We start from the raw sequence: 25,916 nt of genomic DNA on the forward strand, positions 1-25,916 counted from the left end.
TGGGGGGGGGGGGGGGAGGGCTTCATCTCACAACCCTTGGGATCATGACCTGAGCTGAGGCGCCCCTCCCCTTATTTGTTTTTGGTTACACTGGACGTAATGGTAAACTCTAATCATTGATTCCTTGTGTTTTCAATGTAATGACAATTTTATAAATCTTTCATATTTTGTTCACATATATATTTTTGTTCTTGCTTTGTGAAAAACCACTAACACTGGGCATTCTTCCCTTATTCAGGAATGGTTCTAAAGTTATATTTGCTGTGATTTTGAGTGGGTTATCTTTGTACAGTTAATAAAAGATCTTTTGAAATACTGATTTAAAACATATTTCATCCAGGCTTGTTCATGTGAATCGTTAAATGTTTTGTACCCATCTATTGAACTGATACCTATTTTGCTACATTAATGTTTCATGTTTATTGCATAAATCATTAAATTTTATATAGGCAAAGAAGTGTTTTTATTTTAATTTTTCTTAAATATCATTGAATGTTGTTTTTTTAATGTTTATTTTGAGAGCAAGAGAGAACAAGGGCAGGGGGGGCAGAGAGAGAGAGGGAGAGAGACAGAGCATCCCAAGCAGGCTCTGCATTGTCAGCACAGAGCTGGAGGCGGGTCTCAAACTCAAGGAACCATGAGATCCTGACTTGAGCTGAAACCAAGAGTTGGACGCTTAACCGACTGAGCCACCCAGGTGCCCCCAAAAAAGTGTTTTTAAAAATTATATATGAGGGGGGAGCCTGGGTGGCTCAGTCGGTTAAGTGTCTGACTCGGTTTCGGCTCAGGTCATGATCTCACAGTTCGTGAGTTCAAGCCCCACATCAGACTCTGTGCTGATGGTGCAGAGCCTGCTCAGGATTCTCTCTCTCCATCTCTCTCTGCCCTTTCCACACTCTCTCAAAATAAATTAAAAAATAAACTTAAAAAAATAAAAAAAAATTATATATGAGGGTGCCTGGATGGCTCAGTCAGTTCAACACCCGACTTCGGCTCAGGTCATGATCTCATGGTTTGTGAGTTTGAGCCCTGCATTGTTGCATTTACCGCTGTAGGTGTTCAGCTTGGGGTTAATTGCATTGGTGGTAACATGTTTACCTAATTCTTGGGATCATTGCCTCTTTGTGTTAGATCTGCACATTTGAGTAATCAATCACTCTTGCAGTCGTTCTAGGGTCACATAGTTACAGAAAGTCCATCTCTCAGCTCAGTGTAGGCTACTTAATGGTCTGTTGGCTCTATCTGCAGGCAACGGGGCTTGCCATTTGTGTCTCCATAACTGAAAGAGCAAACATCTCTTTAAGAGTGTATAGAGTGTTTTCATAGGTAAAAACTGTCTTGTATGGGTCCCTGGACTGATGGGTTCTACCTCCAGAATCATAGTCAAGTGGGGTTGACACCAGTCACATGGCTGCTACTAGGTGTGCATTGGAGTCTGTGCTATACTGTCCCGTTGTCAGGGCCATCATCCTTTTTTGGACCCTGGTCAAAGGATGTCCCTCCAAGACCTTGGCCAACACCAAGACAAGCACTCTCTTCAGGGTCCAAAGATGGTGGTAACATTTCTAGTTGTGCGACTAGGCAGGCACAAATGGCCCCAGACCACAGCTGAAAGGGCCTGGAGCCAATTCACAAGGCTACTTAGGGCCCACAGCCATGACCAAGTTCTGCAGGCCTGTCTCAGGGGGTACTGATGGGCAAGTCTCCCCCAGGGTCCTAGGATGGGCAGGACTCCTCCTATATCATGGCCTGGTGCCGGGAGCTGGGTTGTAGGCTACTTTAATATCTGCAGTCAGACCAAGGTTAGTAGGCCTGCCTCCAGGCTCACAGATGGACACATGTCCTTCTGGATTCCTCTGTGGGGAAGACCACAGCTAAGAGAGGCTTCAGGTGGGGGGCGCCTGGGTGGCTCAGTTGGTTGAGCTTCCGGCTTCGGCTCCGGTCATGATCTCACGGTTTGTGAGTTTGAGCCCCGCATCGGGCTCTGTGCTGACAGCTTGGAGCCTGGAGCCTGGAGCCTGCTTTGGATTCTGTGTCTCCTTCTCTCTCTGCTCCTCCCCCGCTCATGCTCTGTCTCTCAAAAATAAATAAGCATCAAAAAAAAATTTTTTTTAAAGAGAGGCTTCAGGTGGGTCACCGGCTGGCTTGCTCAAAGTCTGCATCTCAGAGTGAGGTCAGCAGGCCTGTTACCTGAGAGGCATGGCTGGATGTGTTTCCTTCCAGGGCCTGAGTGATGGTGCTGGTCACAAGGCCAAATGGGGCTGTAGCAAAGTCCACATGACGACATGGCTGTTTCCACATGTGTAGCTGGAACCACAGCCAGTGAGCCGGCCACCTGGGCAAAGGTGTCCCTTCTCAAAATGACCCTCCTAGTTTGTGGACTCTACTCGGGTTTTGTAGTCTCCTACCTGGATTCCAAAACTTCCACAGAGCACTTTTGTTCATGGAAGGCTGACTGATTATTGTTGCTGTGGGGGGATCCAAGTGGGGACCTCATATTCTGCCATCTTGTGTCCCAGGAATTTCAGTGCATTAATCTTAAGGAAATCTTAAGTTAACTTATCACATAACTAAATCAAAGCAAAAGATGGCTAAGCCAGTAGTATCCAAAATGTATTTGGTCACTTTTCAGTCATTGCTGCATATGGTGGTGAGTATGTGTGTTGCAGGAGAGGAGAGAAGCAGGCTCTCAAACTGGAGAAGTATGTCCTTGATTTATACCTGCATCAGTACAGACCAATGGACACACGAGTAAAACTGACCTCTGATATACTGTTACCAGTGAGGTGTTCTGTAGGCTCCTCAACTCACCCTTTCCAAGATTAAACTGATGTTTTATCCTCCCCACAATTTTCTTCCTCTTATTGCCATCAGTGTAAAAGCTAACACTTGATAGGACGACAGAAGGCAAAGAATGAGGCAGTATCTCAGACTTCTCCTATGCAACATACTACATAGAAACTCCTAAGCAAACTACCACTCAAATCACATTCCTACACTGGAAGTTGAAAATCACATCCCTGTTTCTATGGTAGAATCCACTGCAATCACAAGCTATTTGTGGGAAATGGGGTAAATGAGAAGATCTCTGTAAGAAACATCATAATTGCATGAAATTATACATGTAAAACAGGATGAACAGTTTTGACATGGCAAGGACTTTAATTACAACTGTAGTAGCCTTTTCATGCCCCTTCTTCATGTGAATAATGCACCCAAATAAATGCACTTGAAGAGTATCAATATTTGAGAGGGCAGTTGAGGAAAGCAGGCCAGCACTTGATGGAAGTGTTTCACATCTAATGTTGGCCATGTCAGGAATGGCTACAGGAAATCTGACCAAAGAATTTTGGAACTGTGATTAGGGAAGAAAGGTAACAAAGGAACTACTAAAGAGGTTGTTGAGAAACAAATACAAAGACAAAATACAAGCACCTCATGGGTGCTCTGGGAACAGAGGAAATGAAGTTTCTATTACAAGAGAAAAATAACCACAAGATTTAAATCCACAACATTTGCATTTGGGGCCCACAATATCCTCTCGGTTCTGAGACCAGTGGCCCATCAGGGCCCATCTCTCTTAGGTGAAGACTTCCCAGGGCCCCCATCACATCCTTTTCCTCAGGCTGTAGATGAAGGGGTCCAGCATGGGGGGGTACCACAGTGTAGATCACTGAGGCAATCAAGCTTCTCTGGGAAGAATGGTTCCAGCAGAACTGAACTACACTGCCAGGCTTCTCCCATAGGAAAAGGAGGTCACAGCAGTGAGACCCACCAGGTGGAAAGTGCTTTATATTTCCCCATCTAGAAGACATTCTTATTAAGGAAGAGACAATCAGACTACGAAAAGAGGATCCTAATGAGACAAAAAGTCGGCAAGCGTGGTTATTGACAAACACAGATGTTACTGATGAGGGTATCAGATCGTTGGAATGAGGACAGGTAGGTTTTGCAATCATCCAATGATGCCACCGAAGGCCAGCGTATTCTATACTGCAACCCACACGAAGCAGTGAAGCCTACACCCCCACCTACACCCGAGAGAATCACTTCATATCCCAACCTCCTCCAAACATAAACCTAAGACAAATGTGCCCAGGTCACTTCTGATCAGGATCATCACTACATTTGACTCGGCGTGTACTCCACTGGTTTAAACCCAAACGAAAATGACATGAAGCTGCTGTGGCCTCCAAGGCCACCCACAACAAAACTAAAGGCTGCTCAAGGGTCACGAGTGTGTGAATGTGTCAACTCAGTACGGAAACAAGGTTCTGGTGGATTCTGCGTCTCTATCCAAAGGCCAATTTGAAGAACTGCCAGTGGTGGCAGCAACTACTTCAGATTATCAGGACTTGCCATATTCACAAGGTTCTCTATCTCCCACAGATGAAAGGATGAGAAACTAGCCAGCAAGTCACGTGCCAGCTGCAGCTATTTCTAAACACAGGCAAACAACATAATTGGCTTCTTCCGGGTTGTGGTGATCTAGGAGCTCTGTTCCCCACCTCTCCACACACTGAGATTGAAAGTATTTTCTAACCCAGTACTGGGTGTGTAGCTCTCTTTGCAGAGCTATGAAATCTGGGTGTATAACCCTCACCATTTCTAAAGTCTTTTCTGAACCAGAAAGATCAGGTGTGAGACAGAACCAAGAGCATTTTCAGGAAATTTAGAGACATATACCACCCCCACACCTTCACCTCCATGAGGCACCATCAGTGGACTCTCTGAGCAGTGAACTAACTACTTCAAATGTTCATCGTCTTCACGGTATTAGACAAAGGTCCACGCGACCAGACAACCCGGGTGGCTTGAACAGCATTAAGTCTAACGGTGGTAGTCTCACTTGGGACCAGGCTGCAACCAAGGTGTAGAAACTAGACTAGCAAAACTCTCAGGGGCAGGAAGCCAGACCCTTCCCCAAAATGGTCAGGGCAGAGTGGCACATGTTCAGAACAGATATATAAACCCATCCTATAAGCTGAGTTCCACGTCTGTTACATTTAACCACTTCACTGTGTTCCTCCAGCGTGCTCTGTAGGAGACTGGTTGCCTTCCCACACTGCTTAACTTCACGGGGCATCTAATTAGTGAGTTTTTTCATGTATTCAGTGGGACACCTGGAGACTTTTCCACATTCCTCATATTCATACAGTTTTCCCCCCCGTGTGGTGGTCATGTTTTTGAAATCAACTGGGTAACAAATTTGGTCACAATTATTCTGTACATAATCTATGGTACATTTTTTAGGTGTTATGTTGTGACCATGACGTGAAGGCTTTCTCGCACTCCTTTATGTCTAAGGCGTTGCTCTGCGGTATCAGTTTTTACGCATGGAGTTTGGCTTGAGCAAACAGTGAACGCCTCCCCTCTGTGTGTACACTCAAAAGGCTTCTCTCCAGTGGGACTTCAAATGTGTATTTGCAGTTGTGCAAGTGGTGTAGGCTTTCTCACATCCCGTACACTCACAGGGCTTCCCTCTACTGTGAGTCTGTATACGCTTGTGAAGGCTGGAGGACCAAGTGAGGTCCTTCCCACATTCCTTACATCAACAGGGCTTCTCTCCAGTGTGGATTCTTAAGTGTTGAATCCAGACGAAAGCAGCAGTGAAAGCTTGCCCACAGTGCTTACATTCACAGGGTTACTCTCTAGAGTGATTTCTCAAATGGCTATGAAAATAGGAGAAAGTCCTAAAGGCTTCCCCACATTCACCACATTGAAAGGGTCTGTCTCCAGTGTGAGGTCTCAAGTGTTCATGAAGATACGAGGAACTACCAAGGGCTTTCTCACATTCACCACATTCATAGGGCTTCTCTCCACCGTGAGTTCGTAAATGTTTTTTAAGGACCGAGGGCCACACGAAAGCTTTCCCACATTCCTTACATTGATAGGGTTTCTCTCCAGTGTGAGTTCTCAAATGTACACTAAGTCGTGAGGAATTAGTGAAGGCTTTCCCACATTGCTGACATTTATACGGCTTCTCTCCAGTGTGAATTCTCAAATGTTCGTTAAGAATTGAGGAACTACTGAGGGCTTTCCCGCATTCCTTACATTTATAGGGCTTCTCACCACTGTGAGTTTGAACATGTTTACGAAGGACCGAGAGCCAAGCAAAACGTTTCCCACATTCCTTACATTTATACGGCTTCTCTCCAGTGTGAATTCTCAAATGTTCATTAAGAACTGACGAACGACTGACAGCTTTTCCACATTCCTTACATTTATAGGGCTTCTCACCACTGTGAGTTCGAACGTGTTTACGAAGGAGCGAGGGCCACTGGAAGTGTTTCCCACATTCTTTACATCGATAGGGTTTCTCTCCGGTGTGAAGTCTCAAATGCACATAAAGACGGGAGGATGTAGCGAAGGCTTTCCTACATTCACTACATTCAAAGGGTTTTATTCCAGTGTGAAGTCGAATGACATGATTATTGAGGCACTTGGAATCTGCATAAGATTTCCCACATTGTTTACATTCATGGGGTTCTTGAGCGTGTGTCTGCACATGCTCAGTATGGCCTGCTGAGAAGACTGAAGCTCTTATAAACGGCTTCCATTCATCAAAATCTCCTCCAGTGTGAATCCTCATGTGCGCCTGAAAATGGGAATGATTAATGAATGTTTTCCCACAGTCGCTGCATTCCAAAGACTTCCCTGCCAGGCTGGTTCTCTCATACATGATAGGTGGAGTCAGGCGCAAGATTTTACCACACCGATTCAACTCAGAAAGCTTCTCTCTAGTAGAGTTTTTCTTTTGCGGAGTAAGGAAGCCATTGTGATACGGGTTACACTCAAAAGCGTTCTCTCTATTTTGAGTTCTCACGTGTGTCTTAAGGTTGAAGTGCTTCCTCAAGTCTTTCCCACTTTGCTCACAGTCAGAGAGTTCTACTCCATGGTGGGTCCTCTCCTGTTGATGAAGGGATGAAAGATGATGACAGCGTTTTCAGACTGATGATAAGTTTCAACCTTATAATGCTAAAAACATGATAAGGACTCTTAACCACTTTTATTACATAAATACAGTTCCTGTTGATTTCTTTCAGGTTAAACCAGGGAATTCCTCTGCCAAAAACTGATGCCATCTATTCTACTCTCGTGACCATTCCAGTAAAAATTTATTTATTTATTTATTTATTTATTTATTTATTTATTTTTGTTTATTTTTTTTTTTGAGAGCGCGCACGCGAGTGTGAGCAGGGGAGGGGCACAGAGAGAGGGAGACACAGAATCTGAAGCAAGCTCCAAGCTCTGAGCTGTCAGCACAGAGCCCAACTTGGGGCTCGAACCCACGAACCGGAAGATCATGACCTGAGCTGAAGTTGGACGCTCAACTGACTGAGCCACCCAGGCGCCCCTAACTTTTTTTTTAATGTTTATTATTTTTGAGAGACAGAGTGCAATCAGGGGAGGGGCACAGAGAGAGGGAGACACAGAATCTGAAGCAGCCTCCACGCTCTGAGCTGTCAGCACAGAGCCCAACGCAGGGCTCAAACCCATGAACCATGAGATCATGAGCTGAGCTGAAGCTGGACGCTTAATAACCGACCGAGCCACCCAGGCACCCTTCTAGTAAAATTTCATGGAGATGTTTAAAGACTCAATGACTCTTGGGGAACGTGTACTTGTGGGTGGTATCGAGGAAGCAACAATTTTCAAAACAGATTTAGATTATAAACCCTAAATCATCATATTGAGAGTATCTCTGACTGCTTTGTCTTTGGTCAATGCCATTTGTCTCAAATATCTCCAAATTGCACTGAGTTTTTATAACAGAACTACCAATCTTTTTTGAATGTGGAATTGAAGAAATATCATAAAAAGGGGTGTCAGGGTGGCTCAGTCAGTTAAGCATCAGATTTCAGCTCAGGTCATGATCTCATGGTTTGTGGGTTCAAGCCCTGAGTCAGGCTGACAGTGTGGAGCCTGCCTGGGATTCCCTTTCTCTCCCCTTCTCTCTGTCCCTCCCCCGCTCGCTCGCTTTCTCTCCCTTAAAATAAATAAACTTAAAAAAAAAAAAAAAAAAAAAAAGAAATATCTCAAATCAGTCTTACTTTTTGTATTTCACTGGCTGTTTTTCCTCCAAAAAAATCCTGGTGAGATTCTGACCCTTTAGTCTGAAGTCCTGTCTCCCATTCTGAAGCAAAACAAAGACACAGATTCAAACATCTGTAGAAATAAACCATAGGCTAAACAATCTTAAGAGAAGACTCAGTTTTATTTTCATATTAAAATTAGTGAAATAAGAAAGAAAAAAGATTGCATCAGTTTGTTCATGGGAAAAATACAACGAAAAGTGTGTGGGAACACACTTTAGTGGCTTACTAAAAAATAACTTTCTGAAAACCAAATATGATGTGAAACTATCAAAATATTATCCAGGTAACATAATATTATCAAGTAGACACATGAAAAACATGTGGACAACAAGGACACGCCAAAGATAAACCTGTAGAAGAACCAGGTCATTTGTGACATCACAGAAATTTTCAATAGAAGACTGACGGAAGTTGAAGGTATCCCAAAACATCAAAGACAAATGGCTTCAGCCCTCTGAGACAAAATGTATCTTAAAAATGTTACACATTAAAGTTGCAAAGATGTCATACCTCAGATTGACCAGTGACATGCTTCTCATTCACCAGTGATGTCTGTCACCACACTCACCTTGCAAAATACCCTGCTCCACTGCCCTTAGCTCTTGTTGTTCCAACCAAGCGATCAGCTTAGGTTTCGACAGTTGATATTCTGTCCACAGGAAAAGGTACGTTAATAGGAGAGACTCACGCAAGAGATCACAAAGCTTCTGATGAATCCAAAATTATATTTCTTTTTTTTTTTTAATGGTTTTTTATTTACTTTGAGAGACAGAGAGAGCACAAGCAGGGGAGGGGCGCAGAGGGAGAGGGAGAGAGAGGATGAATCCCAAGCAGGTTCTGCACCATCAGCGCAGAGCTGGACGTGGGGCTTGAACTCATGAACCATGAGTTCACAACCTGAGCCAAAATCAAGAGTTGGACATTTAACCAACTGAGTCACCCGGATGCCCGTAAAACTCTTATTTCTAATGAAAGCAGTGAAATTATTCCAAAGGACCAAAAAGGCAAATGCTCCCTTTCTGTGACAAAAAATCATTATCTCTGACCCCTGAAAGCCAAAACAAACATACATATATATTTAAAAAGCATAAGACATTTATTCAAATAGGAAATAAAGAAGGGGCACCTGGGGTGGCTCAGTCGATTAAGCATCCGACTTTGCCTCAGGTCAAATCACAGTCTCGTGCTTTGTGAGTTCGAGCCCTGCATCAGGGTCTGCACTGTCAAAGCCTAGGATTCTCTCCCTGCCCCCCCACCCCCCTAACTCTTTCCCTACCTTTCTCTCTTCCCTCCCCCTACTCTCTCTCTCAAAATAAATAAATAAACATAAAAAAAAAAAAAACCAAAGGAAATAAAGGAGATAAGGAAAGGAGATCTTCCTTTTCTGATGGGGAAATCACTAGAGCAGTGGTCTCAAACGTTGGAGCGCACCACAATCGTCAGGATAGCTTACTGAACACAGAAGATGGGGCAACAACCCCAGCTTTATAATTCAGAATGTCAAAAATGGAGTCTGAGAATACAAATTCTTAGCAGAGCGATGGTGTTACTGTGGGCCCTACGGCCACATTTCCAGAATACCCACTGCAGATTACAGCCCATTAGTGCAGGGACTATGCATCTCCTATTTCCAATTCTGTTTCAGATTAGGCATCACCAAGCCTGGAAACACATTAAGTACATGATCCATATCAGGAATGGTGGCAGCCTTACTTACCTACTGTGACCAGGTTCTGGTAGTTCTCTAGCATCACGTTTCTGTATAGGTTTCTCTGAGACAGGTCTAGTAATATCCACTCCTCCTGGGTGAAGTCCAATGCCACGTCGTCAAAGGTCACTGCAATCTAAACCATCACACCAGGGTTGGCCTAAGAAACATCCCCACCAACGTTCACCAAAAAACCCCAAAGGAACACGTTTTTTCAGGATGGGAGACTCAATACCGATGCAGGGTTATGAGATTTCTCATTATCATCTCATGGTTCTGTGGTCCTAGGTACTCTTCTCTCGATCTAGACTCACTCACTGCTCCTCTCCACTCATATGGTTTTAATGTCACATTTTAAACATGAGTTTATCTCAGCATAACCAGAGTAGGAGCTCTCTTTTTATTTCCCTCTATTGCAATAGACTTCTGAGCATGCTACAGATTCTCGATAAACAGCATAAAATGACTGAATTCTTTAAGAAAAGGACACTTAAATCTTACCATGTTAGAGCACACAGCAAGGCGGAAGCCTGCACTTGAAATCCTTGAGCTTCAGGATTGAGTACTGAAATACTGAGACTATTTTTCACTGTAATCCCTTTTCAATGAATTTCCACTTCCAGGGAAGCTTCAATTCAGGACTCAGTCCTTGCATGGGGCTTTATTTGCTTTAGGAAGCTCAGGACATAGATGTGCCTAGAAGGAATGTGTCCACCTGGTAGATGTAAATATGGCATTCTGTTGATTGATGTGATTATTTCTTACCTGATGATAATTTTTCAGCCAGACAGCCACCATCCTTTCCGCCTCTGTGTTTTCCTCATGAAGGGGAAAATGATCTCTAGAAAGATCTCAGGGAAAAAATAACACTTAGATTCTTAGAATGCAACACAAGCATATCTCCCAGAATCACCCACCTGAAAGTCATTCCATCCTATTCTGAGATTCCCGTATATCCCTACACATTCAAGAAATCTCATGCAAATACACACTATTACCATAAAATACCAGAGTAGCCCAGCCACACCTGAAGCCACAAAAAGAATGTGCCAGACACACTGCCCATGTAGAAAGGGGCCACAGTCTTATTTTACAGGTATGGAAACCCAATCCCTGGGAAATCTGATTCTTTATTTGCCCAAGATAATAGAACTCATCAATGGGATTATGCAGCACCAACTCCCAAAGCACACACACCAGGAAGCTGACTTAGAGAACAGCATTCTCTGGCAAATTTTAGTTCTAATGAACCAGCAGCCTAACTGCTTAGGCCCAGATCCCTGGACCCTATATTGTATACGGGTTACATTTAAGAATCCTCTGAAAATGAGAATCAACAATGACTTACCATGGGTCAAATCAATGGCTGCCATCCTGGGACACTGATGGTGAAATCTGCCTGATGCGAAATCTGATGCCAAGATTACTTCAGTGCAACTTAAGAATCTAAGTAAATATGGCAATTTTCATTACTCTTGACACAGGGTTAACTGGAGTCCTTTCCACATCAATCATTAATCAGCAAGCATTACTAATCCATCAATCAAACACCATACATTAGCTCTCTCTCTGCAGATGATATATGTGAGATTCACTAAAAATGGTATAATCTATGGAATGAAAGTCAGTAACATCGATTACAATTTCCTGAGGATATGTGACACATTTTCTCACTAGGAGCTCTATGTATATCAGCTCACTTAATTATCATAACAATTCTCTACAATAGGTATCATTAGCCCTACTTAATAGCTGATAAAGTTAGAGATACAGAACATTAATCATTTGTCCAACACCTTCCAATTAGTAAAAAAGAGATCCAGAATTTAATGTAGATAGGCTTGTCTCTAATGTTTGATCTCCTGAGGTTCTTATTCCCAAATAATAATCAGACATCATTTTAGACTTGCATTGTCCATTTTGGTAGCCAACAGCTACATATGCTATTGAGTACTTGATAGGCAGTTAGTAAAACAGGATTTTAAGTTTTATTTATTTTTATACTTTAAATGTAAAACTCATTTGCAGATTCACTTATTAGAGAACTTAAATATGGTTGGGTAAACTTACATCTACTTTCTCAACTGTATTTATTACACGATTCAAACACATATCAAGTATATGTCACAAAAATTTTATGTCCAATGAATTCTGACTACTTGGTAGGACGAAAATAATTTAAAATCAATTTTTATATGGGTTACATGCCGAAATATTTTGAATAGATGGGATAAAGTGTATCTCCTTTTTTTTTTTTTTTTTTATTACAGGTATAGGAAAGCTTTGTTCATATACATGACCTACACATTTGTATTTCCATTGGACAGCACTGGCCTAGAATACTGCTGGATAGTACACAGAGGATAAAAATGAAGTGTTCTATTTGGTTAACACCCTCGGGCTTCATTTGATGGAGCTTAGAGTGGCTTGGAACCCTGAACCTCCTTTTAAATTATCATAATGGGCTTATTCCTTCATTCTTTCCACAAATAATTAAGAAATTGTGGTCTTGTGCTAGGCACTAAGTAGAAAACAGTGACATATACAGCAAATGTCCCAGGGCTTAATGGCCCAACATTCCAAAGAGACAAGATACTCAATTGTAAATGGATTCATCCAATCATGGTTGCAAAAATTCAAACAGGTGAGAAAATTGAGTATCCTATATACAAACACAAATGTATACACGAATATTTTGGATTTCTTTTGGGCAAGGTAAGGACAAACAAGGCAAGTAACCATAAGCTATTCTAAATAACCCAAAAAGATAAGAAAAATAATGGTGGAAAGGTTTTATAAAACTCAGAAGACATTACAAGTATTCAACAGCCTCAGTGGGTCCTAATTGAGGCTCAGTTCATTAAGGTTTATGGACTTCCTCTCACCCCGGCAAAGGAGCAATGCCAAATCAGACAGCTTCACACTGGTCTATTTAGAAGTCTTCCTGGAGAACCTCCTTTTCCTATTATCACTTCTGTTTTTCACCAAGTTTTTATGTCATTTTTATTCCTTTTTTTTTTTTAACTTTTTAAAAATGTTTTTACTTATTTTTGAGACAGAGACAGAGCATGAGCAGCGGAGGGGCAGAGAGAGAGGGAGACACAGAATCCGAAGCAGACTCCAGGCTTCGAGCTGTCAGCACAGAGCCCGACGCGGGGCTCGAACTCACAGACTGTGAGATCACGACCTGAGCCGAAGTCGGACGCTTAACTGACTGAGCCACACAGGCGCCCCTTTATTCCTTTCTTAACAAGGCTTCCTACTCACTTTATCTTTTAATCTGATACAGTTCAAAGGATAACTCCTACGTTAAAACTTAACAATTTCTTAATAAATTAAACACAGAACAGCAGCCCAAATGCTGATCTACAGAATGCTATCCAAGTGATGACAAACACTGGAAGTTCCAGTTTCATTACCATAAACCAAAATAACCCTCACAACCCCAGATACTTCATTCTATCCATGAAAAGACCAGAACCCTGAAATTACATGCTGCCACAAATACTGCATCTCAAATGCTTCGTACAGATTGCACTTGCTGCCAGGGGTCTCAAACTGAAGTCCTTTGGGCTGAACAGACCCAAATGTGTTTACTTTCATGCCACACCTGTACATTTTTCCTTTTGGTTTTTCTTTTTAACTGAGATATAAGTGCTATGCAATGAAATGCGTCGATCTTAAGTATTCTGAGGATGAGCTCTGACACTTATGTTTACTCGTGTAATGAGCAGTACAAGGAAAATACAGAATATATTCATCTCCCCAAAAAGCTGTCTGACAGGAGGATCCCCTTTCTTTTGGAGAGCTCTTTGCATATTAAGGGTAGCATTACATCTGCTTGAAGAACATTATTTTCCAGTACATGTCACGGGGCCTGGCTCATTGAGGGCACCCAGTGATTGTTGACCAAGACCACTAAGCTACTTTACATCACTTAATGTGTCTCCATCTAGATTACACTTAAAGAACAGTCTCTAACAAAGTATATATCCCAAGTGTTGGGAAATGCAGTTAATTATTCTAGAAATACAAGTGTATGGGGATCTCAGTCTTCTGAGCACTTACCCACCAGCCAGGAATGTCTGCAAATTGAACACTTATTTCCTGTGGATACCTGGCTTGTCTGCATTCCAAATGCTTGCCCAATGCCTGTTGACCACCTCTGCCCCAGGAAACCCAGCCAACTTATTCACAAGCAATGGACTGCAATGATACCTTCACAAATAAGATGTGACCCAGTCTTGGGGAGAAGGCACCCCTACAAATCTTACCTTATTATTCTGTTCAGTTCTAGGATAGAGTGCTCTTTACATCTTTGTAAACTCTTCCCATGTAGATCTAGAAATCAAGGAGAGATTTTTGTCTCCTGATCATACACCCAGACTTATACAAAATTGAGACGGACAGTGACTGCAGGAGGTACACTGGTAGAGATGAGATGTGGAGATTCATCAAGTGTGTGATTTCATCAAGTCTTTGTTCTGGAGCCAGGAGCTAAGCTCCCTGACAATGGGAAAGACATTCAGCTGCGTTATGAAAATCAAGCTATCACCTGTAGCTCATTGTGAAGATAGGCAAACAAAAGCACTTGCTTGGGAGTCCAAGTAAATGCTATGTTTGGCTGCTACCTCACTAGTGATGAGTACAAGGATTCTTATGGCTGGACTTGCACACGAAATGACATGCTCAGATTTACTACGACAAGCTCAATTCAAGGTCTGAGAACCAGAAAGCTTCAAGACAGCTCTTAAAAAGCACCTTTCTTGTGGCCACGGGACTCACACTGTTGAAAATCAAACAGGAAATTTAATTGCACAGGTAAAAATAACACCACAATTAGAATGGCTGTCTCAACTAGTTGTTCGTGTGAAAATTAGGGCACTGATGAGAGAGGAACGAGTACTTGAAAACTGGAATGGGGACATCTAGTCGGACCAACAGGAAGCTCACAATCTTGAATCCATAAGACACTGACTCTCCCATATTAGGGAATTATCCTGCCCTTTCGTTTCTGAAATGAGCCCTCCTCTGCTTAAAAATACTGAGGAAAAATCTCACTTGGGGTAGAAGTCTTGGAAGCAAATGCTCCTCCTCAAGACCCACCCAAACTACGTGCTATGCCCCTGGTGACATAAGTAGTTCGGTTCACTATCCACAGTAACAGGAATACAACACAGTGCAAGATAAAATAGCTTGCACAACAAAATAGTTCCAACTCCAGTAATATGGAGAAGAAATCTGGGTACCCTACGGGAGAAACAGCTGTAAGCATGCCAAACCTAGAAGGCTGAAATACAACAAATAAACTGGGCCAAATTCATTGACATGGGTGCGCTTTTTAGACAGCCTGGGTTTAATACATTCTAGCTCATGGATCTGGGGAAAGCTCTAACAGCTTAGATGGCACCACAGACTCATTGGTGACCCACATACCAGCAGAAAGAGTTCACATACCAGCAGAACTCCACAACAAAATGTGAAGGAGCAAATCCTAGGGAGATAGGAATGTTGCAACGGATTTATCATGTGTGATACACAGCCCCCATTCCCCATCCCATCTTGAGGGAACAGAACACTCTTTCCACAACTTTATTGAGAAACGGGTAAGTGGAGCACCTTCACCCTTGAAGCCTAAGTGGTTATTCTCCTCTATAGGTCAGGTATGATTGTAGGTGATATACCATCACTGAGATGGACTCCCTGATTTCAGTAGGAATGAGGAGGACCCAGAGTAGCAGAAGTCAAGTAGGCAACACTTAATTACCAAATCAAAGTGGGCACATGAACTGTCAAGACCAGTGAGAACGAAACAGGAAATCAGAATGCTTTGTCCTGCAGAGATCTTTAGTGGTGGCTAACTAATCATAAACTAATTAGTCCCTTGCAACGAAACAGACATGCAGCCTATTATAGCAGAGGTCAACAAACTTCCTCTAAAGATCCATACAGTACCTTTTAGGCAAAGCAGGCCAAATAGTCCCTGTGCTATATTTAACTCTGTCATTGTGGTTTCAAAGAACCAATGAATACATTTAAGTTTGTATAAAGCTCTATGTACAAAAATAGCTGGAGGGCCAGATTTGACCCAGGGTCCACAGTATGCCAACCTGTGTACTAGAATTTTACTTGATGTCTGTAAGAATAAGTCTCTAATAACCAAAACTCTGACTTGACTCACCCCAGTGGAAAATCACAGCCCACTACCCAACTTCCAGACATAGACAAATTAAACTTAGAACCCCTTCAGCAAAGGATTTTGCACCATCACCACAATCCATACTATAAATCTTCATACAGATCCTTCATATAAGCATTCATGAGAATGACTATACACAGGGGAAAAGAAAATACTATTCCACACCATCTCTAAGAGGACACTAAGTACTAAGGATCCAATATATCACTGTGGCACACCACCAAGTCAAAGTGGAGGCTGGTGGTCGATAACTTTTTAAAAAGTCTTAACTCCAATGAACTCAGATTAAACCCAGCTGCAGCAAGCTACCACTCTGTGGTTTTCTTTCCCCAGCGTCTAAATGTGTAATTGCAATACAGACATTCTTGGCACCTGGCAGAATTCCCTTATCTCTGACCCGTAGCGTAAGAACCATTATGGCAGGAAAATCTAAAAGGAGGATCCTGGAATACCCCACCACTGGACATACTCATCCAGAAATAATACAAACACTTCCGGGGGAACTGCAAAGACTAATGCCAACACCCAACGCACCCAAGGCCCGGAAGTAGGGGATTAGCCTTGAAGAAGTGAACGATGGACAATCGCCTCAAGGCCAATTCCAGAAACCTAAACTAAACCTAAAATATACTGGGTTGACATGTTTTGTCTATGCTTGTTGTATTTATTTATGTGCATGTGTTTATTTATATATACTATGTACTACACACACACACACACGCCTTTCACTTTTCCTATGTCCTTCCTGTTTTGCTTAATATACAAATTATTACAGGGTAACATTACAATTTAGTCTTTAGGTAGCTGATTTTCGTGGCATTGGCCTTACTGACGTACATTCCTGTGGTGTTTCAACAATACCCCCTTCTCTGATTTTGTAAGCAGCCAGTAACAGAACCCGGTCTGTTTTAGAACCTGGGATTTTAGAACCCCAGAGCCAGCTGCTCTTGCACCCCTGCTATGTACTACCTCTGTCCTTTCAGACAAAAAGTCTACTAACTCTATACTGAACCCAATTACCACTTTCTAAAATTCCAAGAAATAAAGAAAACATTTAAACACACCATGGAAATAAAATCACAAATAGCATTAAGTACAAGTTTTCAAAGAACATGTGACTCTTCCAAGTCAGTATTATGAAGAAAAAATGGCTCTGATCTAGCTTTTTTTTTTTTTTTTTAAGTTTATTTATTTATTTCAAGAGAGAACACACGCGCCAGCCGGGGAGGGGCGGACAGAGAGGGAGAGAGAATCCCAAACAGGCTCTATGCTGTCACCCCAACAGAGGGCTGGATTTCATGAGCTGAGCTGAAATCAAGAATCTGAGGCTTAACCCACTGAGCCACCCAGGCACCCCTCTGCTCTAGCTTTAAAGAGACTTAGAGACATAAAAACTTGTCATATAAACCTTGATTGCATCCTAGATCCAGAAACATCCAAAAACGTATTTTGAAACAATGTGAAAAACTTTAGTTTTTACAGGGCAGATATTAGATAACATTTTTCATTTTCTTGGGTGAAATCAATGTATTATGGTTTTAGTAGCACAATGTCCTTATATTTAGGAGATGCGTTACTAAGTATTTGAAGGTCAAGCATCATCTACAATTTATTTCCTATTTACTCTCAAACAGTCCACTGAAAAATACATTTATCTAGAGGGAGCAACCACGCAAAATGCAAAAATGGGTGAACCTACCTGAACGCACATTCATAGCAGTAGTTGCTTACATTTCCTTCAGGTTTAAGATTTTATGAAAGAAAAATGTCTTTCCACTAAATGGAAAACAGTCCAAATGCCCTGTTAATGGGAAATCCAGTTATTCTGAAAATGGAGTATTCACGCCTCCATTCTTTTCTCCCGGACTCCCTGGCTCGCAACTTGGTGGGAATGGACAGGCTCAGGAGGGTCTCAGGAAAAGCGACGTGAAAACGGTTTCTCTTTAGTTCAAAGACCAGTGGAGCACGTGTGTATAACTAGGTACTGAAACATGCACACTACACACAGCCGAGAAAGCATATCACCTGCCTAAGACAGTGTGTCCCGAAGAAAAGACGAGCGCAGACAAAGCCACGTTCTCAGATAAAACTGCCTCTTCCCTTCCCCACCGAAAGGAAACACAGGCCCCGCTGACCCAACTTTCCAGAACGCTCACCGGCCGGGTCCCTGAGGCTGCGAGTAACGGGGCGGAGTCTGGGCCACTCCCAGCAGCAGAAACTCTTTTCCTTTGGGACAAAAGTCACAAAGGCCGCTTGCACGCTGCAGGACAGGCGAGCACAGTGGCCACGAACACCCCGCGCACGCGCCCTCCCAGCAGGACCACAGCGGCTCCGCGCCAGAACCGCCGGCCTCAGCGGCCTGTCGGGCGGTCTAGGCGGATGCGAGCCGCGCGGCCCGGCCGTTAAGCAGGCCCATCGGCGACCCCGACTAAAACCGGCCTTGGATTCCCACGTCCTGCCTCCCTTCACGCCTTCCCCACCACGGCCGGGCCACGTCCGACCGCTACCAGCCCAACCGGCTCAACCCTGCGCCAAGAAGCTGCCGGAGACCCCGGCGAGCGCGTGACGCCACTTCCGCTTCCTGCCGGGAATCGAGGGGCGGGACTTCCACCTCAGACGGCGGAACTGGGCTTCCCTCGAGCGTGGGCTTCGCGCTGGGCCTGAGGCCTGGATCCTGCCCGGAGGACAAGGCTGGGGCAGGAACCAGGTATGGGGGCGCGGCTACGGGTGGGGTCGGGGGCGGGGAGGGGGTGGGCGGGGGGCGAGGCCAGTTCCCCGCGGGGCGCCAATGGGTTCACCCCACAGCCTGTGCAGTAAATGGTTTCCTGCCGGCCTCCTTGCACGTCCCTTATCGTTAAACCCGAGAGTCCATCACATAGTCTGTCTACCGCATTCAGTCCATCCCGTCTCTAGGCCTTGATTTCCTCATTGGCATTTACGTTGGACACGACGCTGAAGTCTAGTCGTTGATGCCTTGCTTTCATTGTTATGACAGTTCCTGTAAATCTTTCCTTTTTCTGTGTCAAATATGCATATCTGTTTTTGTGAGATCGCACTGATACCAGGCATTCTTCTCTTCAGGCATGGTTATAAAGTTGCTCCCCTAATCACGTTTGCTGTGGTTTTCATTGGATGGCCTTTGTGCAGGACTGAGTGTCACATCTATTCAAGACTTAGTGGAGGGGAATGGGAGGGAATGGAGGAAATGGGTGAAGGGGATTAAGAGATACAGTCTTTGAGTTATAAATAAAATAATGAAGACAAGAGATATAGCGTACCCATATTTGGAATATGGTCAATGTAACACTGTAACACCTTTGTATGTTGACAGATGCTAACTACACTTACTGTGGTGACCCTTTCATGATGTGTATGTATATCAAAGCGTTATGTGTATGCCTGCAACTAATCCAGTATTGTATGTCAATTATTCTTCAATAAAAAGAGAAACATCGTTTTCATGTGCATCATCAAATGTGTTTTATGTATCTATAGAACTGGTCATCTCGGTTGCTATGTTAAAGTTTCATCTTTTATTTGAGAGAGAGAGAGCGCGGAGGAGGGTCAGAGGGAGAGAGAGATCATCTTAAGCAGGCTCCATGTCCAGTTTGGAGCCCAAATGGGGGGCTTGATCTCAGGACGGTGTGATCATGACCTGAGCCAAAATCGAGTCAGATGCTTATCCAACTGAGCCACCCAGGCACCCCTAATGTTTCATCTTTTACTGTACAAACATTTGTTTTTTTAAACATCCCCATAAAACTCAAATTTATTATTTTACATTAACATTATGGAAGTTAAAGAAAGTAATCAAGTTGTCTCATGGACTTGAAGGTGACTTCTTAATTCTCTCTCACTTCCTAAACCCCATAAAGCAGTCACTACATTTATAAGGTAAGTCAGCTTAGTGCTTGAAATCTAGATGAATATTAAGTTCTTCAGTTTGTCTTGTCGAATATTCACCATATTGACATAAATTAACCCCTTCAGATAAATGTGAATTCAAATGTTTGCAATATTCTAGCATCCTTGAAAAGCCTTTCCCAGTCATCACAAGCATGAGGAGAAATTTAAGTATCTCTGTAGCAACACACCTGTTAACATTTGCCAGAAGTCTCCGAAAACCACATACTTGACATACAAAGAAGTTTTTACATTTGTCAGAGGTAATTTTGCTGAAGAGGCTGTAGCTGTCCATCTTCTCCGTGGTTATATTTATGATCAACTCTTTAGTTATGTCCACTTACCACATGGGTGTGGACGTCTTCTGGATCGACTGTTTCATGCTCACAAAACTGACACAAGTACCATTCATCACAGCTGTGCTCCCGGAAATGTAGGTCGAGGTCACTGCATGAGGAGAACTGTACATTGTGCAGCTCACACAAATAAAGGTGGTCAATAAAATGGGTGTCTGCAGTGTGCTGGCTGAGGTTCTCAAAAATCAGTTTTATAGTCACAGTATCAATAAATGTAGGGCTCGTCTTCACGCAGTTTGCGTGTTCGATCAGAAGCACATTGGGAGAGAAACTGTCCTTGCATGCTTGGCACTCATCTGAATCAGTACACTTATGCTTCAGGATCATATGCTGATTTAAATCAGGAAAATATTTGCTGATCGGGTTTTGGGAGTAATGGTGGGGTTCAGAGCCAACAGTCAAGAAAGACTTCTGGAAGATGTCTTTGGTGCAAAACAGTGATTTTATTAATGCACAGGCACAAGACCCATGGGCATGAAGAGCTGTACTGGGGTCGTGATGGGTAACTCATTATATATCCTCAGGTTGGGAGGGGGTCAGGGATAGAGAAAGTCTCTAAGGTATTTTGGAAGCAAAGTTTCCAGGATCTTGAGGGGCTGGTTGTTGTTAGGAAAACATCATTTATTGCTGTTAGTAAAACCTCAGCCATGAGAGCCTTCAGATGTATATCAGGGGCCATATGCTTGGAGTGTAATTTCCAATATATACTCAGGGGTTAAAGAAAAAGGAGGTTTGCAAAGGAATTTTTATGTGTTTAAAGAGACTCACAGGATCCTGGTTGAGGCAGGGCAAACAGGATAATGTTAAGCCAAGATACCCTTTTGCCCCTAGCAAAGTGTCATCATCAAGGCAGCTGAGCTCCTAGAGGGAGGTCACTCTGCCTGTTTCAAGGACTTGTCAGTGGGCTGTTGGCCATAAGGGAATTTAATTTTTTTTTAATTTTTTTAACGTTTATTCATCTTTGAGAGACAGAGCATGAGTGGGGAAGGGGTAGAGAGAGGGAGACACAGAATCCGAAGCAGGCTCCAGGCTCTGAGCTGTCAGCACAGAGCCTGACGCGGGGCTCAAACTCACGAACTGCAAGATCATGACCTGAGCCAAAGTCAGATGCTCAACCGGCTGAGCCACCCAGGTGCCCCGGGAATTTGATTTTTCATTTGCCTTAGTTTCCCACATCACCATGGCAAGCACTTAAACCCCCCTTACATCTTGATGAGGGTGATATTAGGGCTCCAGGAAGCAGAGTCTACAGGTTTCTAGAGATTAGGCTATGGATAAGATTGCCTTTTTCTTGCAGTTTACTAAGTTATCTGTAAACTGAAGGAGACCCCTGTCAGTTTAACCATTTGTTTTCTGTCCTTTTCCTTTGCTCTTAGGCAGCCAGGAGTGTCTGAGGACCATCACACATATCCCACCTGGGGGGGGGGGGGAGGGGAGAGGTGCTGTTAGCCTGTACTTTGCCCTCAGCTTGCCTTATGCTCCCTCATTACTGTTGAACTCACAAAGTTCACATTTCTAGATGCCACTGCTATTAGCTCTCAGTAAAGGCTACTTCTGCTGGGCTATCACATTCAAAGCTTGGCTCTTGCCAAGAATTTTGGAAAGCTTAGCTGGAGTCTCCCCTTCAGTTTGGTTGTGGAGACTATCAAGGAATTGTTTTCTGTCTCTATATCATAATCTTCAGAAATTGCATGCACTTCTGCAGCAATTGGAATATCTTCAGCAGTGTGAATTTCTATAGGACTCTGCTCTTGAGTTTGTTGGTTGACTGATTCAGGTTGTAAAGGGCAAACATAGCTAGCCTCCTGTAGCCCAAGAGTAAACTATGACCTATGTAAGCTTAGAAGGACCACAGAGTGTGAGATGCTGAACCAGTGTTTGTTTTGGGCTTTCATAGAAGTTTTTCTCCTGTTCCCAAAATATTAGTTCTGCTTAAAACCACATTTGCTGAGTTACTGAGAGATAAAACTCCCTCTTAACTGCTTGTTTGAGCTTCTGTAAACCTGCTTGGCATAATCACCTTTCCCCATTCTCAGGCACCACATTCTGTTCGAACTAGATAGAAGACTAATATTGTAAACAACATGATTCAGCATTCAACTAGCTAGAGTCAACAAGTTATATTTTAAAATTCTTCAGGACTGTGTGATTGGTGCCCGCCTCATATTTTAAAGACCTACAACACTGTGTGATTGGTGCCCGCCCTTTCAAACTGCCACCCTTTGCAACCCGAGTGGTCGATACAGCCTTTATGAGACATTCCCAAAGCTTGTTCGGGGCCAGACTTTCGGGACCTGTTGTATTTCCCTGTCTGGCCCGGCCATAATAAACTTGTTTTGATCCTGTTTTTGCTTTCCGAAGTTCATAAGTGATCACGACCTGTTAGTGTCAGGCGTTGGGCGGGGTAAAGATAGGAGTTAGAGTCAAAAAGAATTTTTGCAGGTTAAGGCTTTATTGGGAACTAAGGTTCGGGGCGAGGTTCCGTGACTCAAGGAGTGAGAGGAGTCAGGGAAGTCGCCCCGGGTATGGTGGGGTAGCGTTTTTAAGCTGCAGCAGTTCCGGGTTTAGGTTCGGGTGGGCCTTTCTTTCGTGCCAGGTTGTGCTGTTGCTCGGTAACTGGTTGACCTTCAGTTCGTTCTGGCGAGCTGCTCGGGGCTTTCCGTTGTGCTGGCGCTCGGTGATTGGTTGCCCTTCAGTTTCTTCCGGCGCGCTGGCGAGAGGGCTGTCCCCTTCCAGGGACATCCTAACACGACCTACAACAAGGTGAGTCACACGCTCTTCACAAATTTCAGTATCAGCAGATTTTTTTTTGTGGGGAAGGCAGTGTGGTCTAGAATTCTAAGTAGAGGACTGGGAGCCAGGTAGTAATGGTTTTTCTTTCTGGCCTTGATTCCATCTGTAAATTTTAGGAAGTCATTTGATGTCCCTCTCTCAGAATCATCATTTTTGGTGTCAAAATAAGTTTGGTTGTCTCATGGAACAGACACCAAAACAATGGCCAGAAAAAATTCCATTGAATCCATCTGCAATTCTGCAGTTTTTACAAGACTATCTGCACTTCCTGCTTGGATTTAAAAAGTCTCTTCAAACTGTAGATTTTATTCAGATTTTATAATTTTCTTCTTAAACATATTTAACGGCATTTAAATCTCTCATCCGAATGGAATTTATTTTGACACGTCGTGTGTGATAGTGGATCCGGCCACATTTTTTTCCTCCAGAGAACATGGCTAATTGTTTTAGGACGACTTATTGATAAACCGTTTGGCACACTGAATTGGAATTCCATCCTTATTTAAAAAACAATTATTGTAATTTTTTTAATGTTTATTTATTTTAGAGAGAGAAAGACAGAGCATGAATGGGGGGGGGGGGGGGGAGAGAGAGAGAGAGAGAGAGAGAGAGAGAGAGAGAGAATCTGAAGCAGGCTCCAGGCTCCAGGCTCTAGCTGTCAGCATGGAGTCCAACGCGAGGCTCGAACTCACAAACTGTGCGATCGTGACCTGAGCCAGAAGTCGGACACATTGGTTTCGAGAACTCTTGTGTACTAGTAATATATTAATATATTTATGTATGTGCGTTACGCACTCTTGATTATGGTAGCTTTATATGTTTTAACGTGTCATGGTAAATATATAACGTTAGGTAATATTTGTTGTATGTTATGCGGTAGGTGTTCAGCTTGGCCTTCTTCACAGGTCAGCTGGTAGTGTATGCAGACAGGTGGGATTAGTATTAGGGTCTGTGCGTTTGAAGGAGCAAACACTTCTTTCCATCTAATTTAGAGGCTTCTTTCACTACATAAAGATCTTCTGCTGGGTTTCAGGGATGGTGGCTTTGCCTCTGGGATCATAGTTGAGTGGGGTTGGAGCCATGTGATACCACAGCTCCTGGATCTGTAGAAGGGCCTGTGGTTGGAAATCCTATTAATAAGGAAAAGGACCTTATCTGGGTCCTGGGAAGACAGGACTGCCTCCAGGACCTTGGTCAGGGCTGGCACAGGGTCTTCAGGGTCCACAGGTGGCAGTGGTGGGGTTTTGGAGTGGTGGGGGGTCCAGAGCCTATTTCCAAGAAACAATTCTTGAGACATCTTGGTGCAAAAAAAAGTGGTTTTATTAAAGCACAGGGACAGGATCCATAGGCAGAAAGAGCTGCACTGGGGTTGTGAAGAGTGGCAGGTTATATACTGTGGAGTTGGGGGAGGTAAAGGCAAAAGGAGGGCCTCCTGAAGGACTTTTACGTGTTAAAGAGGACTCACAAGATGCCAAGGGTCTTGCTATTGTCAAGCTAAGGGTGTTTTCCCTCTAGTAATGCATTAACATTAAGACAGTAGGAAGTTGCTGGAGAACTGTTATACTCTGTATTTGCCTCAAGCATTTGTTACTGGGCTGCTGGTTATAAAGAAATTTAATTTTACCTGTCATCTCCTTCTTGCCTTTGTTCCCCCTATCACTTTGGAGGGGAGGGTGATATCAGGGCTCTAGGAGTACACAGTACTGAGTACTGTGGTTTCTGAGTACACAGGTTTCTGGAGATTAGGCTATTGATAAGATTGCCTTTTTCTTGTAACTTACTAAGACATTTGTAAACTAATGGAGATTCCTGTCCTGTTTGACTGTGATCTGTGTCAGTTAACCATTTGTTTTCTTTCCTTTCCTTTGTTCTTGGGCAGCCAGGAGTGCCTGTGGAATATTACACACATCCCACCTCGGGGTGGGGGGAGGGCAGGGTTTGGTGGGGGGGTGTTGTGCTAGCTTGTGCTTGACCCTTAGCTTGCCTTATGGTCCCTCATTAGCTTGGCTATTTTCCCAGTTGTGTGGAAAGGTATGGCTCTCTCACTAGCCATGTGTGAATAGCTCTACAACGCAGCTCAGAGGGGCTGCAGCCATGTCACAGAGCTGACTTAGGTTCCACATCCATGACCGAGTCCTGTAGGCCTGCCTCAGTGGGCACTGATGGATGGGGCTCCCCCTCGGTCCCTCTGTGGGCATGATTCTTCCCACATCATGGCAAAGAGTCTGGACCTGGGTTGTGGGCTGCTTCAAAATCTACAGGGACACAGATGGACACCAGTCCTTCTGGATTCCTCTGTGGGAAGACCACAGCTGAGAGAGACTAGAGCTGGGTCATAGGCTGGCTGTTCAAGGTCTGCCTCTCAGAGTGAGGTCAGCAGATCTGTTACCTGAGGCATGGGTGGATGTGTCTCCTTCCAGGGCCTGAGGGATTTTGCTGGTGCCATGGGCAAATGGGGCTGTAGCCAAGTCCACATGGGGTTATGGCTGTTTCCAGGTGTGTACCTGGGACCACGGTCAGTGAACTGACCACCCGGGCACAGGTCTACTTTTTCAAAATGCCCCTTTGCATTCTCAGGTTCTTCTGGGATCTTGCTGAAACTCCCACAAATGGGGCGGGGGGGGGGGGGGTCTCTAGAATTTGGAAAAGACAAGGAAACAAACTTTCTCAAGCACCTCCAGAGAGAAGCAGCCCTGCTGATGCATTTTAGACTTCTGACCTCCAGAAATATAAAATAATAAATGTGTGTCATTTTAAGCCACTCCGCTTAATGGCAACATGTTACAGCTTCAAAAGGAAATTAATACACCTCTCTTCCAAAATCTGCCCACTTTATTGCCACTGGCTAGGTCACAGCC

The 25,916-nt window shown here is 43.6% G+C and overlaps 1 protein-coding gene, 1 long non-coding RNA gene and 1 pseudogene across 3 annotated transcripts; 1 reads left to right on the forward strand and 2 right to left on the reverse strand.

Annotated features, from left to right (window-relative positions):
• Positions 1 to 5,069: 5,069 nt before the first annotated feature.
• Positions 5,070 to 18,579, reverse strand: LOC109254142 (zinc finger protein 426-like). 2 transcript variants are annotated; one of them, XM_053896646.1, is made up of 8 exons: positions 17,706 to 18,573; positions 14,082 to 14,148; positions 11,156 to 11,253; positions 10,573 to 10,658; positions 9,817 to 9,943; positions 8,668 to 8,748; positions 8,055 to 8,137; positions 5,070 to 6,910 (listed from the first exon to the last, which is right to left on the reverse strand). In XM_053896646.1, exons 1-8 carry the CDS (start codon positions 17,719 to 17,721, stop codon positions 5,645 to 5,647), a joined length of 1,824 nt encoding a protein of 607 aa, XP_053752621.1. In that variant the 5' UTR covers positions 17,722 to 18,573; the 3' UTR covers positions 5,070 to 5,644. The 2 variants fall into 2 exon arrangements, with proteins under 2 accessions (XP_053752621.1, XP_053752622.1); XM_053896647.1 differs by having other exon boundaries at positions 6,875 to 6,978; positions 17,706 to 18,579.
• Positions 18,580 to 18,593: 14 nt separating this feature from the next.
• LOC109254161 (uncharacterized) lies at positions 18,594 to 19,465 on the forward strand. The gene is made up of 2 exons (XR_002074674.2): positions 18,594 to 18,713; positions 19,088 to 19,465. It is a non-coding gene; the product is annotated as an uncharacterized LOC109254161 (long non-coding RNA).
• Positions 19,466 to 19,816: 351 nt separating this feature from the next.
• Positions 19,817 to 22,295, reverse strand: LOC109253937 (zinc finger protein 639-like; annotated as a pseudogene).
• Positions 22,296 to 25,916: the final 3,621 nt, after the last annotated feature.

Source organism: Panthera pardus, unplaced genomic scaffold (genome assembly GCF_024362965.1).
Source record: "Panthera pardus isolate Hobbes unplaced genomic scaffold, ASM2436296v1 HiC_scaffold_8, whole genome shotgun sequence".
In the NCBI taxonomy this organism is placed as follows: Eukaryota; Metazoa; Chordata; class Mammalia; order Carnivora; family Felidae; genus Panthera; species Panthera pardus.